The sequence below is a fragment of the Excalfactoria chinensis genome, chromosome 1 (assembly GCF_039878825.1).
Source record: "Excalfactoria chinensis isolate bCotChi1 chromosome 1, bCotChi1.hap2, whole genome shotgun sequence".
Taxonomy (NCBI): domain Eukaryota; kingdom Metazoa; phylum Chordata; class Aves; order Galliformes; family Phasianidae; genus Excalfactoria; species Excalfactoria chinensis.
The window spans coordinates 165,825,299-165,842,664 of NC_092825.1; the positions used below are offsets into that span (position 1 = coordinate 165,825,299).

Below are 17,366 nucleotides of genomic sequence, written 5' to 3' on the forward strand. Positions count from 1 at the left end.
AAGGCAGAGGGGTTGAAAGCAGATGATCGCTATAGTCCTTTTCAACCCAGGCCATTCTATGATTCTTCCAAACTGCTCTACTCTCCTAGTGTCTATGGGTTGAGAAACTGAATCACGTTGTTCAAATGTCGCTCTGCAGCATGTTCATTTCCCTCATTTTTTGAAGCTTTAGTTGCAATTTTGTTTTCCAAGATATCACCCATCGCACTCATTAAGACTGGATCTCCCAATAAGAAAAATCCTCCAAGCAATCCCTTATTTTCAGGCAATAACAAAAAATAACCTCTTTCACACTGAATCAGGCCAATTACTTGAAGATATCACTTCTAACACTTGGATACTAAGCCAGATCTTCATATCAAAGAAGAGACTGATCACCCCAGAGATCACATCACAACTTGAGCACACTCAGATCTCAGGAGCAATAAGCACAAAACACATCCAGGATCCTTTTTGTTTAATTATCCTGAAATTATCGGAAAAACTGATTTACTCTGTACCTGGTATCAAAATGAGTTAACTAGAGCACAAATTCCTGATGGCAGTAGCTGTAATACAGTAAATACCCATGCTGACCAAAGCAATGAGATACAAAGAATCTGATTCCTACAGGAGCCTCTACATTCTTTAACATTTCAATTTGGGGGGGGGGAGGGGGGGAAGCATATATATATATATATACACATATATTTAACCTATTTTGCAAAACCAAACACTTCACTGTTTTACTGTGTTGGAGGTTGCTTTTTTGTTACCACAAAGTTCTGATACTTACTGATGCTGGAACATGCAGTGACAAATCCAAGCCTAACTAGGCTCCTCTGATGCGCTACTGCATTAGCACTCTTTCAGCAGTAGTGTATATAAATATATTAAATAAACATATATAAAATCACTTTTCATGAAAAACAGGTTGAAAAAACAAAGTTAGAGCACATTTTTTCCACCAACATCCTTCATGTAACTGATTAACAATGAAAAACGTTATAACTTTAGTGACAGCTCAGTTGCCACCATCACTATAGGCAAAAGCTTCAAATTAAACTTCAGCTGAATGAAAGTTACCCTTTTAATCCAAGTATATCAGACAGTGGTTATTACTTAAAAAAAGCATAGTTGAAGACATAGCATCAGTCAGTAACAGCGACTCTCCAGTTCTTTCATTAAACACACAGGAATGCATCAAAGCAACATACCTTTACGTTTTCATGTATGGACTGAAGTTGTGCTGCTAAAGCTACAAACGTTTGATAGATTTGCTGCATAGCCATAGACAAATCTGTAAAAGGCACATAGAATATCGTAAATGACAACCTTACTTCCATGAGGAAAGGCTTAGTGCTTATACTGTAGCAAGAAGCCCACTCTGAATCCAGACAGAATAAAGCACAAAAAGACTGTATGAAAATAAATTAATGCCTATGAGAAACCCAGAATTTGTGATGTAACACTGTCCTCCCACATACAGAACTAGTTTTTGAAGCATCATTTCTCAGGGCTCCAAACTTTATTTTGTGGGGAAAAAAACCCTAAGTAAAAACACCCCACCAGAAACAAGAGAACCAGAGAGTTAAATCAGACTTCCTCACAGTTGTATGTATTTTTTACTCTGAGTAAATCTGGTAGAGCACTCAATGGATTTTTGCAAAGAGATGAGAAAATGGAAGCCTTACATACACTTAAAAACCACGATTAACAAGCATCACAGAAACCCTTTCCTTCTACCCACAAACAGATCATAAACTGAGTGAAATACACCAGTGGGGTTTTGTTGCCAACATAAATCCCACACAGATATGCAATTGTTTTCAGTGTATCTAAGCTAATGCCAAACTTTAGGATTAAAGATGAAGCCTTGAAAGGTTTGTGTATAAAAAAGGTGCTGACAAAAAGCATTTTCTAGAAGAACTGCATGTACCAAAATGAAGGATGGAAAGGTGATAAAGGTAATGTAGGGATCTTCCAACAAGATCAGATTGTTTCATTTTTCTCCAAGGAGGCACATGAAGCACTGAAATCCAAAGAATAGCCATAAAGTTCCAGAAGATGAGGTTATTTGTGTACCAAAAGTATCTGCAACTTCACAGGGGAACATCTCCATTATAACTGACAATTCTTTTAGAAGAAGAAGAGCTGGGGAGCTTTTGTATGTCATCCTGTAGATATGTGGAGCCAGTGGAATCTAGAAATACTGCTTCCAGACTCTTTGGGACAGTGTGGCCAATTGACTGATATTGAACTCAAGGCACTTCAAAATTCAAGACATTCCGGGTCATAATTTGAGTTCTCTTTTATGCTGAAAGTCGACTGTCTACACACAGAATACACAGTTGACTAGATTCGCTGAGAGTAGACTGGCACAGCAGATCAGCCCTTGCCCACGCAAACAGAGAATCTTTACACTACAGCAGGAAGACTATCTTGGGAAAAACCTCTCGTCAGAGATCTGGATAAAGGGACATGGCAGAAAAAGATGAAGTCTTCTTAGAGCCAACATGCTACAAACGTTTGTAGCAAGTTGGCTCTGACTAAGAAAAGCTCCCATTTTGATCATGACTGCTCAGACCAGACAGTACAGTTTGTCTATTCAAACAGAACACTACAAGACACAAGGTGCCATATATCAGCCAAGCTAAATGGGATAGAGATGGGTCTCACTGATATCAATGCTCCCACTTTTATGCTTTGCCAGAATGATCCATCAAGCTCAAAGACTTATAGCAGGAAAAAAATCACAGAACATCTTTCCCAGAGAAGTCACCTTCATTCCTGAACTTGCCATTTTGATAATCTTTAGAAAGAAAAATTACATCCCAGAGTCAAACCAACTTCATCACTTCCCACACATGTAGGGCACCTTTGCTGCATGAAGACCTCATGTTAAAATAACAGGTAGGTACGCAAATCTCATTAATAGGGATGGAAGAAGGAAGGAATGTAGAAACTAAAAGGAAATGAAATCAGATTTTCCCATTATAAGATTAATTACACCACACAATGACAAATCAATGGTCTGGAAGCAGAACAAACAAAAAAAAACCTAAAACCTAAACCAAACAACCAATCTTGAGGCAAGTTAAGAAAAGACTGAAGGGCAATTCCTCTGATGCTTATGAGATCATTAGGAATGTAAACATGGAAAACAAGGAAAACTTCCACTCTCAGCTCCCATCCAAGAGTCCCAGACAGATGTAGGAAAGACTCAGAAACCACTCATGAAAGAGCAAAAGTCAGACAGACTGTCCTATGCTTACAGAGCGTATGAATATAACACACTTCTTTACATCCTCATTTTCATATGCTGGGATTTATATTCCCAGGCACCTTCCAAAGTTCCCAAATGACACAAACCAAGCCCACAAAACTGTACCTCAGGAAGCAAATTCATTTTACAAAGCTTAAAAGACTTTACAAGTTCAAGGAGACATTCCAAACCACAGAATTTATCTGAGCATTTGTTTCTGTACATTCAATGAGGAGATTAATTACTGTTAATTCTTTATTATTAACCCTATTATAGGTAAAATATTTTCTGTGTATGAAACTTTTACGTAGAAACATTTACCTTGCGGAGTTATATGTGAATTATTTGCTTGAGTAGCAAGATGATTTTCCAGTTCTTCTATTTGTTGCCTATACTGCTGCAGTTGTACTTCAAACTGCTCTACCAAGATTCTGAAGTAGCTAGGTGAGTAAAACAGGGAAGTTTAATCATATGATTTCATTGATTTGCCACCATTTGAAAACAAAGATCACACCACCGCATTAGCTGCCTATTTTCATTTCATTACTTGCAGCAGGTATGTTCTAATGACATTCTTGATCTTCTACTAGTAGAACAAGAACAAGGACTGCATTTCTCATGTCTATGAGATAAAATAAGCACTGATACTGTGAGGCAATCAGTACAGGAATTACAAGAAGAAAAATGTCTACTTAGGAAGTTATATTATTGGTTTTTTTCTTTCTTATAAGCAACAGTAACTCACTCTGCTGGGGCTGTGTTTTCATGCTGCAGACCAGGAGGAGTTTTCTGTGTTCTTAATGCTATTTCTGCATTCTTTAGCTCCTAAATAAATGAGGAAAATCAATAAAATGTAAGGTTCTGAATTAAGTCTTCAAAAAGAGCATAACTCCAATTTTACAGTTAATTCACAAATATGGGAAGAAAACATTTTAAAACTACAATAGAATCTGACCAGAAATTCTTGAAAGAATAGATTGGCATGAAGTTGAAGAACTGCAGATATCAAAATACATTTAGACAAGAAGCAGGCAACGGTACACCCTCAGAGGTTGTGCATTATCTAGTTATTTTAATATCATCTAGTCCAACCCTCCTGCTATGAGCACACTGTCACAGGTAAGGTTGTACTTCAGATAGCCTATTAATTTATTAAAGACTAAGGGAAAAAGAAAAATAATGGCAAGAAAATAACATGCCTAGAAGAAATTACAAGAAGGGTTATCTTGCCTTTAAAAAAGGCTTAATAGTGTGATAATCTTTTCCTATGGAAAAAATCTTTCTAAGCACAATGATTACACTAGATGTTGTTTAATGCTTTCTAATAATACTATCATTAATTATTTCTCAGTGCCTGGCTTTGTTACTAATTGTAAGGAAATAAGGGCAGTACTAACAAGTTGTTTGCTTTCACAGCAAAGAAAGAAAAAGCAACACAGAGCTTAACTTCAAAAGCACCTGAACTAAAACTTGAGCTCACGCAGGTTGGACAGTTAATATAAAAAGACTGGTAGACAGAGTTGACTTCTTCATTAAATAAATGCTAGACATAACTAGACACTTTGGTCCCTAATATTTTTTAAGTGATAAGAAAACATATTTGTCTCCACTGCTCCCCAAGTTCGGCACAGGACTGCAAAAGAACCTTCACTAACTACCAGTTGAATAGGCAACTGAAATCAAACTACAGTGGGTGCATATCCCCTTCTGTTGCCTACATAAGTAAGAGTGTTTTCCTAAATAAAGCTCACCTTGCTGTTACACTTATCTGAAAATACTGGCATCACAGATTTCAGTCAGTCATCTCCATTAATTCCAAAAAGATCAGAAGGGATTCAACTTCTCACTTTGTTTACAACTGCTTCAGTTTGGAGTTTCAACACCTTCACTTGACTGATAGAGAATGGTGTAGATACTACAGGAAACAATGAACACTCAAACTCTACTTAACAAAAAGTGTGCGATACCTGTGCAGTTTCCATTTTCAGCTTGTCAATATTAAGAGTGTTTCTTTGTAATCCACTGGCAACTACAGAGAGAAGCTGTTTCAGAGCTTTAATATCTTCCTGTACTTTAAGCATTGCTTTAGATGACATTCTACTAATTTCTTCCTGAACTTGTTTTTGTTCTTTCACAAATTTCCTAGAGAAGGGAAAAAAAAACAGGGGTAGTAGGAAAGAAAATAACGTATTCAACCTAAAGTACCCACATGTTTACTTTAGTTGCATTATTCAAGTAGTATTGAAGTTAATTTTCCCAAAACTAAGTACTGAATAGTAAGATTATGCAGAGTAGCATTAACTCCTAATATGCTAATACTGTAAAACAACAGCAAAAAACAAGACTTCAATAATTGTATAATCATGTTACACTGCGCCCTGACAATCTAAGCTACAGATTTATATATACATAAAACCTACATTAATATTACATTGAATTCATAAATACTCTAACACATACAGCTTCTGACTTGACTATAACCTGTGTCTTCCCTGCCTGAATCAAGGCTAACTTGCAAATCTCTCTTAACTCCATCCAAGTTCTATAGTGCATATGCAAACAGAATTTGATACCTACTATGTATACACAAGATGTTTAATGCTCTCAGGGAGGGCAGGATCAGTTTCTAGGAGCATGTTTCTTGGGCATGCCCATTTGTGGGAATGGGATTGAAAACTGCAGTGGCAGAAGATAACCCAAGACATCAGCTACTGGAATTATTCACCTACTCTGATCCCATCATTAATCTCCTGTTAGGCTCAGGCTAACATGTTTTTCCAGCACACAATCTGTAATACTGCTTTTTATGTTGTTACAGAGCATTAACAGAATACAATACTTAGAAACACAACTGTCATAAACAAAAAGCATCACTTACTGTAGATTTTCTACATCTTGACAGATTACAGGAGGTAGATTTTCATCCTTTAGCGCCTTGCTGTCTCTACAAGAGACAAAGCATGTTTAGACAGTGCTTCAGTACTACCAAGCATTTTTACACCATTACTAAGAACCATGAAAACTTTCAAGAGACCAAATCACTCAATTTTGTACCTGTTGTACACATACTGCATATAGGGATGATTCAAAGTAGTGAACAGCCAGAGACTATGACAGTATCTAACGTCATGGTGTAAATACTGCACATAATAGGCTATGTGACCAGTTCATAGTAGGAAGCAGATGAGCAGCAGGCACTGCAATTTGCTCAAATGCAACACTTTAAAAGGATGAACCATCATTATTACGTAACCCCTATTGCAGTAACTGGTTATTTACATTTATGCCTTTTCAAAGATTAAAGTAGTAGAACAGGTAGCATATCAGAAAACAGCTAAGCTTAAGATACCAAGTGCAAAGAAACTGAACACTTACTCTGGTCTTGCTCCTGTTTTGTCACCTAGAAAATAAAAATTGTAGATGAGAAACAAAACTTAGAAGAATTGATAAAAAAACTTTAATGAGATTTTCCATTAGGAAATGATTAGTGCCATCTGCATGATTTTTCTTGATAAGGTACAACATGTAAGTAAGGTTTTAATTTATCCTCCTTCTCAGATAAGTATCTTTTCAAGAGCAATGATTCACTCATTCAGATGCAAACCTCCTGGCACAAAAATTAATGTAAAACATCTCATGTCACTACACAAGTCCCTTCCAATGCATGAGTGATTGCACTTACAAAAGAAATCCACCCCCACCTAAGCTTGCTGGATTTTCCTAATCGTTCTACTATTGCATTGTTCAGGAATAAATGTGATTTTACAGAACCAAAGGTGTTACTGCTTACTTACCATTTATAGACTTCAAACCAGACATCTATACACCTAGATCAGAAAATTAACCAAGACGCCAAACATTTCTCCTGAACTACAAGAAGGAGCTGAAAGCACTATCACAGGAACAGGCAAGTCATGACTAATTCTAGTCACAGCCATGGGCAGTAGTTGCATCTCCTAAGAGCAGTCTGCTAGTTAGCTTATTTAGACTAAGAACCAGCACACTTCTTCAACTGGATGCCATTCAAATCCTCACAGTACCATCAAGCTAGAAGGTAGCCATGAAGGTTATAGGAATACCAAAATTGAGGCTGCACAAGCCAGTGCTCCTGCCAGAAGCTGCTTGTTTGAAAAGAAGTTAATTGCTTAGACCATCTGTCATCCAGTACCAGAACCCAGAGTCTCACACCTATTCCCTATACATTTGCAATATGAACAAACAAGGATCAACAGCAATGCCTCATCCCTCCTCCACTCAACCTAAACAAAACCAACAACCTAAAAGAAACTGCACAAAACTGGGAAAAAAAAAATAACCCAATACCAGAATTCATATTCCTTTCTCAGCTGACAGCCTAAGCAATAAAGTAAGTAAACTCTGCTTTCTCAGTCACTAATTTTTCTAGTTGTACTTTTAACATTATCCACAAAGTGAAAGACAGATTTGAAATCACACCTAACTACTTATCTGAGCATATGCTCTCTTTTTTTAGTCACATACAAGGAGAACTGATGTACAAGAATAGCTCCCACTAGCCATCTGTAAAGAAACAGCAGGCAGCCACTCTCCTCAGCCTTGAATAGAAGTACACACTATAACAAATTCCAGAAGACAGCTTAAAGGTGCCTATATGTTCTGGTACCCCATGGACAGTAATCTCACAAGCACTTCTTTTTAGTAGCCACATCTCCTCCTTCCTCTTCTTCAGGAAGGAAAAAAAGGTTAAAGCCGTAAAACCAACACTCTCAAACCTTACTTATCACAGCTTCCTCATGTAGTTGTTTCTTGATGGCACAGTTGCTTGCACAAGTATTGTTGCAGAAGTAGGAATATTTGTCAAGGCTGCTTAAGTCAATAGTGCCCATGACAAGAAAAGTTCCTAAATTAAATTCTGAATTTTGAAAAGCACAAATTCAAACAGTCCCCTTCAGCATTTTCTATTGCTTAGCTTAGGAATCTCTTCGCTCACCATCCTGACAGCAACAGCCACACACACCCACAGCCACCAACCTAGTTTCAGTACAGGACAGGAAGTTGGGTAATCAGCTTCTTAGGGATCACATCCTAACAACTAAGCAAAACAATGCTCAAGAAATTTGTTGTTCTCCAGGTCACATTTTAAGATACTTGTACATCAGAGTAGAGTTGTGCAATCCTAATATCACAATAGTGGAAACCCCATGAGAAACCCCATGAGAATTGGAGCTTTCCCATCACTTTCAGTAATAACTTAAGAAAAGAGAAAGTCAACAATGTGCTGAGCACTCCAGTTTGGACAGCCAATATACAAGCACAAGGAGCTGTGTCTCCACAACTCACAGTCCTTTGTTAAAGATGGTTTCATGAAGCTTCTATTAGTTTTTAGAATACCCAATTTCAGAATACCCAATTTGGCTCTTTAATGAAATAAAGATATTGTTTTGACTCCCCAGAGAAAACAGGCATTTTATAATCCACTTTAGTTAAGATACTTTAGATGTATAAAATAAAGTCAAGTAAGTCAACATCCACCTGTCAATACTCAATATTCCCTTTAAGTACTTTGAAGCTACCCTAGACTTAGGTTTTAATAACTATTGTCAACAACCTAATGGAACATAACAGATCCCCAGCACTAGAAATGCAGTGTGGAAGAATAACAGGTGAACAACAGGACATTTTTTTTTCCTGTAGGTTTTGAAGAGGAGGAGAGAAGGAGAAAAAATAAACTAAATGCATAAACCACCTCCACAAGTTTAAGAACTGCTACTGTTGGAGAAAACTGTTTTCCAATGAGCACTTTTTGTATTTACAATGCATGTCTTAAACATTGCACTATTCCCCCATCTAGTGGCCAGCTGACCCAACTGTTAGGAAATCTACCATGGCTTTTCCGTACACAGCCCTATGAGTCCTTTATTCCAGGAAGGCTACAGTATTTTGAATCCAGGTTCTCAAGTATGATGCTTCCTTATACCCATTTTCAAGTCACATTATACTGCATTTGCACCCAAGATTTTGTTTTTCTATACAATATCCATAAATGAAATTAACTTACATTCTTCATAAAAGAAATAAGTTAAAACTGACAGCTTTGATTCCACATTCCTAAAGCTGAAATAGTATCTCTGCTGTAGCACTCAAAATTTGTCAACAAATTACTACATACGATATCTGTTTTAAATGTTTTAAAAGCAAACTTACTCTTTTTATCTGAAGAACTACTAAAATCAATGCCACCAAGACCTTCATTAGCGGTACTTGAAGGAGCTGCAGTTGTCCCCAGAGTCAAGCCCAAGGCATTCTGCCCAAGTCCTATTAAGAAACCCAAACAGAATTTCTGCATGTAAAATGCTGGTAGTTTACTTTAAAATCTCAGACAACCTTGCAATTTCAGAGTTCATTTACTGCACTTGGATTAAAAAACACAAAGAAAAACAGATTTTAATCAAGTTTCATACAACTATGCATGGTTTTTATATAATTACCTCACAATATTTGTGAACTAGGTAACTTATCAGGATTGTCAACACCTTCCTGTTTCACTTGGTTTAATTTTTCTTCCAGAACCGAAAGACAGGAAGTCAGTAAATAACTGAAGGGACAATACCAAGTTACAGGTTTTATTCAGACGAAAAGCCACCAACATAAGGAGCAATCAACCTGTCCACAGTGAGCGAGACCATAAGACAACGACTTCTCTCATTTCAGGCAACTTCCTTGGGTCAATTATTACTAAGATTTTTTTCTCGTACTTTCATTAAAAAAAATAAACATCAGGAAGTAAAAATGACTTCAGTTTATTTTCTGTGGATAACAGCAGTTTCAAACAGTGATGTTTAAAAACGACTTTTATAACGTTAAGATTTTATAGAAGGAAAACAAATCAATTTTCACCTGTTGCTGCTGTGCTTGTATTCTGGAAGAGCGACCCTCCTAAACCCGCTAGGGTTCCTCCCAAGGAGAGGCCTGTGGAGGCAGTTGTAGTTGGCGCAGTTGTCCCGCCTAAATTTAAGGTAAAGCCAGTAGTACCTGCAGAGGAAAAAAAACCCAACGATAAAAAACAAGTTTTTGTATAGACATTGCATTCAAACAAATCTACAGCAAGTCTGAAATAACTGAAATCATCTTTACAGTAACTCAATAATAAACTCTGCTATTGGTTTTCTCACTCCGCAACTTTCTGAAGCCTCCTAGAGACTTCCAAATTGCAAGAATTTTTGTTTCACAATATTCTAAGCTTCATTAGTTCATCTGCAACTACAGCAAAACTCTTAGAGCTACCCAGAATGCCAGATAACCTGGAACTTTACACCGATTTTAAAGAACAATGGATCTAACAACTACACTGGCATCTAAAAAATAAGTAACAGTTGTGTTAAACATTAAAGTACTTTGCTTCCAAGTGCAAGGTGCTGCATCAGGGTCAGGGCAATCTCAAGCACAGATACAGGTTGGGTGGAGAACGCTTTGAGAGCAGCCCTCAGAAGGCTCTGGGGGTGTCGACTGATTAGAGATTCAACTTGAGTCAGCCATGTGTGCTTCCAGCCCAGAAGGCCAACTGTATCCTGGGTTGCATCAAGAGAAGTGTGACCAGCATGTTGATGGAGGGGATTCTGCTGCTCTGCTCTCTTGAGACCCCACTGTGTCCAGTTCTGGAGCCTCCAACACAAGGACATGGAGCTGCTGGTCCAGAGGAGGGTCACAAAGATGACCAGATGGCTGGAGGACCTTCTCTATGGGGACAGGCTGAGAGAGCTGGGGCTCTTTAGCCTGGAGAAGAGAATGCTCCAGGGGGAACTTATAGCACCCTTCCAGTACTTAAAGGGGCCTACAGGAAAGCTAGGAGGGACTTCTTATAAGGGCATGTAGAAACAGGATATGGGGAAATGGTTTTAAATTGGAAGACGTAGATTTAGGCTAGATATTAGGAAGTTTTTTACTGTGAGGGTAGTGAGATGCTGGAACAGATTGCCCAGAGAGCTGCCAGAGAATGCTCCTCTATGGAGGCATTCAAAGCCAGGCTGGATGGGGTTTTGAGCAACCTGGTCAAGAGGGAGGTGTCCCTGTCTATGGCAGGGGGGTTGGAACTAGATTACCTTAAAGGTCCCATCCAACTCAGACCATTCCATGATTCACAAGGCAAATTAAAAAACAACAAACACCTCACTGTTAGAGTCCTCTGCAACCCGAGAAGAACCATTGGCATAAAGTGACAGAGCATAAAAGACACAAACAACTGTGTTCAAATGTAGGCTCCCGGTGCAAAAAAACCCACTAGTTTTAATTATCATCGTGTATGATGCAGTTTATGTGAGTTACAGCATAATGGAAAGTGTTGGACAGTAAAACAACTACACAGGAAAAAACACTCACAATTCTCATTAACTATTTCATGCTGCCTACAATAAGTAGACGTTTTCCAGCTACAGAACATGACAAACCAGCTGTTGCTACCCTCCTAATGACTTGGATTACAGGCTGCCTAAATTACAGGATATACTGTGCTCTAAATAAATATAAACCTTGACTGCATTAGGCTCCTCAAATTTAGAGCTAGTAAAACCCAATGAACCTTTTTATTCAAGTACCACAAAAACATGTAAATACTGGAATAAAATAGAACACAGCATGTTTTAGAATACAGTTACACTGTAAAAATTCAACAAAGCATTTTCCTACCTGCTGCAGGAGTTGATGTAAGAGCAGAAGATAGCGACAGGCCACTCGCTGAGGTAGAAGTAATAGACAAAGCAAACGGTGTGGCTGAACCTGCAGGTTTGTTGAAGCCTAAACTAAAGCCTGTAGTAGCTGCTGATGTGGTGGCAGGTGTGCCTAAAAGAAAGCCCCAAAATAATGATCAGTTTTTGGATATTTTGTTTGAGAATGAGTTCTTAATCTTCTAACCTGTGATCTTCTTGCTATGTCTGATTAACTGTCACTAGCATCACTGCACTTGAAATGACTGCAGCCAATAAAGTATTTCCACAGCACCTCCAGATACATTTCATAAGTATGTTTGCTCCAGAATTTCACGTAATCTTGGAGTATGAATTATACCAGGAGGTAATTTAAAAGTCTAAAATAAGAACTTCCACCAAACAGATCTGACTGAAAAAAAGCAAAATAGTGGTAGATGAAACAAGTGTCCAAAATAGAGACTAAATTCTCCCTTGGATGTGCATATTAGCATGAGAACAGGTATACTTTCAATTTGCCAACAAGAAAAACAAATGTTACTCCCTCCAACTTTGCTTTTAAGCACTTGCAAAGTTAAACAAAGCTTCTACTTCCTGCTAATTTCACAGTAAGAATATGCCTTCTGTTCTAGAACATGTGTTCCAAAGGAACTTAGACATACATCACAATAACAAGCATAAGAAAACCACTGTATTCTCAGTCATTGGAAACAGACAGCAATGACATTTCATTCGATCACAGAAAAGAATTAACATTCACATGCACAGTACTGCCATATCTGACTACACACATTCTGGGTTGCTGCTCCTCTTTTTTCCTATCCTCTTCATCTACTTCCTTAACCAATACCGCTTTCTCCCAGTTAGCATGGCTTCCAAAGCTCTTGGACACCAGTCTGTTGGTTAGCACTACCATCACCACCCTGACCCAAACACTTCTAATTACATCAAGTTCAGCTGCTGACATTTCAACAATGAAAACACCTACGTATTCCTGTAATTCTAATAATGGCTGACAAAGAGTTATTACACATGTATCAGAGAAACAAGATAAATATATTCCTAATATCCCTTCCCAGTTCAAACCTCTTTACTCTTCCAGTAGAGGCAATTAGCAAACAGACCTGTTCTCTCAAAGTTCACAACATAAAGAAATTCTCACTTAAGAATTCTTTGGTTATAGACTCCATTTCTCTGCTGAAGGATGGAACTCATCAGGGGATTTAGATGCAGGTCTAGCTTCTCACTGTGACTACTTATACTACTGTACAGGAATGGAATAACCCTTTAGCTCCACTCTGGCTCACAGCAGACTGCAATGAGCAGTGAGCAAAAAGCTGGCACAAATGTTAACCTCCGACATAATAAGAACTAAACAGCTTTTTTTTCCTCTGTACATCATTACTATCCAAATGAGGTCCTTACCCAGAGTCAGTGCTGGAGCAATGGTTGTTGCTGTTCCTGCTTCAAGAAGAAAAACAGAATAAGAACAGTGAGACCCACAAAGCAGTTATGTTACTAACAATCAAATATTTATTCCAGTGCTTTGTTTCACTACGTATATTATGTTACATTATGTAGCATCTTGAAAGCAAAGTAACTGTCACATCAAGACCACTATTTGTAAACCCCAGCTATACAAATTAAAGTCTGAAGCCTTTAAAACAATTTCTTCTTATAAGAATCCATTACCAGTGAATTTGATGTAACATGTCGATTCTAAATTTCAAATAACTAAAGGTACACAAAAATATGAAGGCTAATAATTCTGTGAAGTACTTTTTCAGCCATCTTACAGCACAGAAAATGGATTTATGATACAATGAAGCAGAATACAAGGGTTTTGTGAAATGCTGTGTCTTAGCTTAGGATGACTGTCCCCATGGATGTTTGGGGTGGGGAACACAGAGCTGGGCAATTTCAGACTTTAAACAATTTGAAGATCAAAGAAATGATGCAAAGAGCCAAGACAGCAATGGTCCCAACGCAGTGAGACGGGCTTTTGGTCTACTAATGAATTCGTTTCTAACATTGGAATCCCTAAGAACCAATCTATTTATTCATATAGAAGCAGAAGAAAAAAGTGTTCTCCACATTTACTGAAGCCAAAATAAAATTCCCCTTTGTACATAACTGCTGAAAAACAACTCAAGACTAAAAAGGTTCATTACGCACCAATTTTCAGAGGACTATAGACTTTACTATGGACCTAAAAAAACACCAATGTATTTTCTTTAACAGTCATAATACAAATCAACTCACTATTGCAAGACTGCCAACACTAACAATTTCACACTGATTTAGGTGTTTTTCAGAACAAAACACATCTCAATCTCAAACCTGAGTCTCTTTGGGATGAGGAGGTAAACTGCAAAATACACACATACAATAATAATCAGGATTCAAATAATGGCACACTTCATATTTATGCCCCATTACAGTTTCCTCATACCCGCATTTATGTTTCTGCATCATTGGCACTGCACACTTCTCACTAACTTATTTAACAATTCAATTAAGTTATTTTTAAATTTATTAATGTGACATGATATTCTGAGCTACAGGTCTGAGTTACTATGAAAAAAGAACCATATGACAACCCTGTTTTTATGTGCATATGGTACATTCCTTCACCATTGCTTTACATGTCTGCTGTACAAGTGTTTTTCCTACCTGTACTGGTGCTTCCAAGTGTAAAGCCAGTGGCTGGTTTTGATCCAAAAAGCCCGCTTCCAAATCCCACTGAAGGAGCCGACGTAGTTGCCGTAGCAGTGGAAGAACCCAGAGTTCCAAAATTCAGTCCTCCTGTAGAGCTATTACAAAACAAGAGTGTTAACATTTATTATTTCCTCAAAAGGAAAAGATCCAAACCCCCTTAATTTCTGTTTCCCACACTATCATTCACCTCTGTGAACTGGCAGAACACAGCTGAGCAGGACAGTCAGAGCTCACTCCGACCAAAGAGGAATCCATCTTCCTCATAGTACAGCTACTTTGCACTGCTACTGTGACCTGCACCAGCTGTATACTTTGCTGAACTGATACATCTGGCTAAACCAGCAAAAAACTTGCACATCTGTCAGTTGCCTGATGATTTTCCCTGAACTACAGGAACAGGGGAACAAGTGCTATTGCCAGAACAAAGATGACAAACCTGCAGGAACATCTTCTCAAAGCACACTGCAAGTACACTTAGATATGTCTAAGCAGAAACCTCAACCCAGTTCACAGCTACTTCATTCTGAAGCAGTAAGAATACAGATGCACCAGACCAATAGCACAGCTTTGTCCTGCTTTAGCAAGAAACAGGAAGAAAAACACTTTTGTTGCCTATAAATGCAAATCACAGATGACGCATACCTACATTTCAAATATATTTCAAATATTTTCTTTTCTAAGAATACATTGCACAATCCAATTAAAGAAATTCATTCCCAGAGCTATTTCTGCAGGGAAGAAACAGGAAATAAAAGGAGAGACTCAGAATCCAACAATCAAAAGCAAAATATTTATTTATTTTGGGTACCTACACACTGTAAAAATCTTATGGCAAACATGGGACAAGCCTCACGTTTTGCACAGGACGTATTAAGTTACTGCACAAAATATAAGGGGAATACAATAATCCTTGTCCCTAACCCATGAAATCACAGGTCCTAGCAGCCACACAAATCTAAGACTACAAAATGTTGGTTCTTAGCTGATGAGAAGCAATGCAAATGATTTCTTTATAGTAACTTCCAGCTCCCACAGGCTGGCCTCTTGATAAACTACACAAGTTCCCTTCAGTTGAGACACCTGGCACAGAGTACAACAGTAGCAATGAAATAAAGCACAGTTTAGACTTCAACGTAACAGTCTTTACAGATTAAGTTTCATATGTTTAATATCCTCTCTTTATTCCCTCACCTCCTCTCTTTCAGCATGAGCACAGCTCCTATACCTAACAAGTGCCTAACAAATTAATCACAAGAGCTATTCCTTAAGAAGGCTGCTGCAGGTTTCCACATTCTAAGTTTTGGAAATACCTACACAACTGATCCTGCTAAATCCATCAAAATGTGGTGCAAGTTCAGAATCTGTGTGAGTTATCCTTAAAGGCAAGTAAACTCAGCAATCAGAGGCCAAGAAGTTAGAAAGACAAAAGCCAAAGAACTGTTCAATTCCAAAGCTTTCAGCTTTTTCTTACTCTCAGAATGCCAATCTGTAGCAGCACGCCTGAGTTGTTTATCAACCTGGACATACAACGTAAAACTCTAATTTTGGAGCTAGAGCAAACCATAGAAAGGCTTACACTGGAAGGGACCTTGCACAGCCCATCCAGTTCCAACCCTGCAATGGGAAGGGTTGCCACCCACTCACTACATCAGGCTGTCCAGGGCCCCATCCAATCCAGCCTTTAACACCTTCAGGGATGTGGCATCCACAACTCACTTGGGCAACAAGTGCCTCACAAAGCACCATACCTGGCTAAAGCTGAATCTGTAGCACACAGGAATTATGCAGGCTGCCATACCATATTCCTTTAGACACGAGAATATAAACTGTGACTGATCACAGTGATCCATAACAACCTGTGATTAGACAACAGAATAAAGTCCCCTTTCCCCCCAACACCTGGCAATAATGCTTTCAGCTCTGCAGAGAATCAACTCATCCTACTCATGGAAATAAGGATATAAACAAAAATGCCAACTACATCTTTGCTATAAATTAGCACGTATGATATATTTACTCTTTTTTTTTAGTAGTAGTCTGAGAAAAGTTATCTAGAATAGCAAAAAATAAACACTTATAAAAACATTTAAACGCTACAGGATATTTGTACTAAATGCATGAACCAGATGAAAGAAGCTCTCAATTATGGCAGCACATTTAAAATAATGGCTTAGAATAAAAAAAACAATGTGGACTGTTCCATTTTACTCATAGGAACTCAGTATTAAATAGCAGGCATGGGACAAAAGAAACTTTGAAAAACAAAGCCCACTGAAGCTTCATTGCAGGGAAAAGAACATACACAAAATGAGGCTTATTAAGGGCTTGGAGAATCAGCCCTATGAGGAGAGGCTAAGGAAGCTGGGGCTGTTTAGTCTGAGGAAGAGGAGGCTGAGGGGAGACATTATTGCTCTGCTCCAGTATCTGAAAGGTAATTACAGTGAGAGTGGGGCAGGTCTCTTCTCACTAGTGACATGTGACAGGACGAGGGGAAATGGCCTCAAGTTGTGCCAGGGCAAGTTTAGGTTGGATATTAGGAAGAACTTCTTTACAGAAAGGGTGGTTAGGTACTGGAATGGGCTCCCCAGGGAGGTGGTTGAATCGCCATCCCTGGATGTGTTTAAGAGCCGTTTGGATGTGGTGCTCAGGGATATGATTTAGCAGAGGGTTTTTAGAGATGGGGTACTGGTTAGGCTGCGGTTGGATTTGATGATCTTCAAGGTCTT

At 38.3% G+C, this 17,366-nt stretch overlaps 1 protein-coding gene across 4 annotated transcripts in view; it reads right to left on the minus strand.

The window, feature by feature from the left end:
• Positions 1-17,366, minus strand: part of NUP58 (nucleoporin 58) — a 34,722-nt gene that overhangs the window by 16,301 nt on the left and 1,055 nt on the right. For 2 of the 4 annotated variants that reach the window (XM_072326481.1, XM_072326479.1), the window contains exons 2-12: positions 14,596-14,735; positions 13,348-13,383; positions 11,906-12,058; positions 10,121-10,255; positions 9,428-9,538; positions 6,620-6,644; positions 6,123-6,188; positions 5,212-5,386; positions 3,990-4,069; positions 3,566-3,684; positions 1,197-1,279 (exon numbers count right to left, since the gene is read on the minus strand). In XM_072326481.1, the coding sequence (XP_072182582.1) occupies positions 1,197-1,279; positions 3,566-3,684; positions 3,990-4,069; positions 5,212-5,386; positions 6,123-6,188; positions 6,620-6,644; positions 9,428-9,538; positions 10,121-10,255; positions 11,906-12,058; positions 13,348-13,383; positions 14,596-14,735 (1,123 nt within the window). Of the gene's footprint in view, positions 1-1,196; positions 1,280-3,565; positions 3,685-3,989; positions 4,070-5,211; positions 5,387-6,122; positions 6,189-6,619; positions 6,645-9,427; positions 9,539-10,120; positions 10,256-11,905; positions 12,059-13,347; positions 13,387-14,595; positions 14,736-17,366 lie in introns of all 4 variants that reach the window. The other 2 variants (XM_072326480.1, XM_072326478.1) reach the window with 1 other exon arrangement.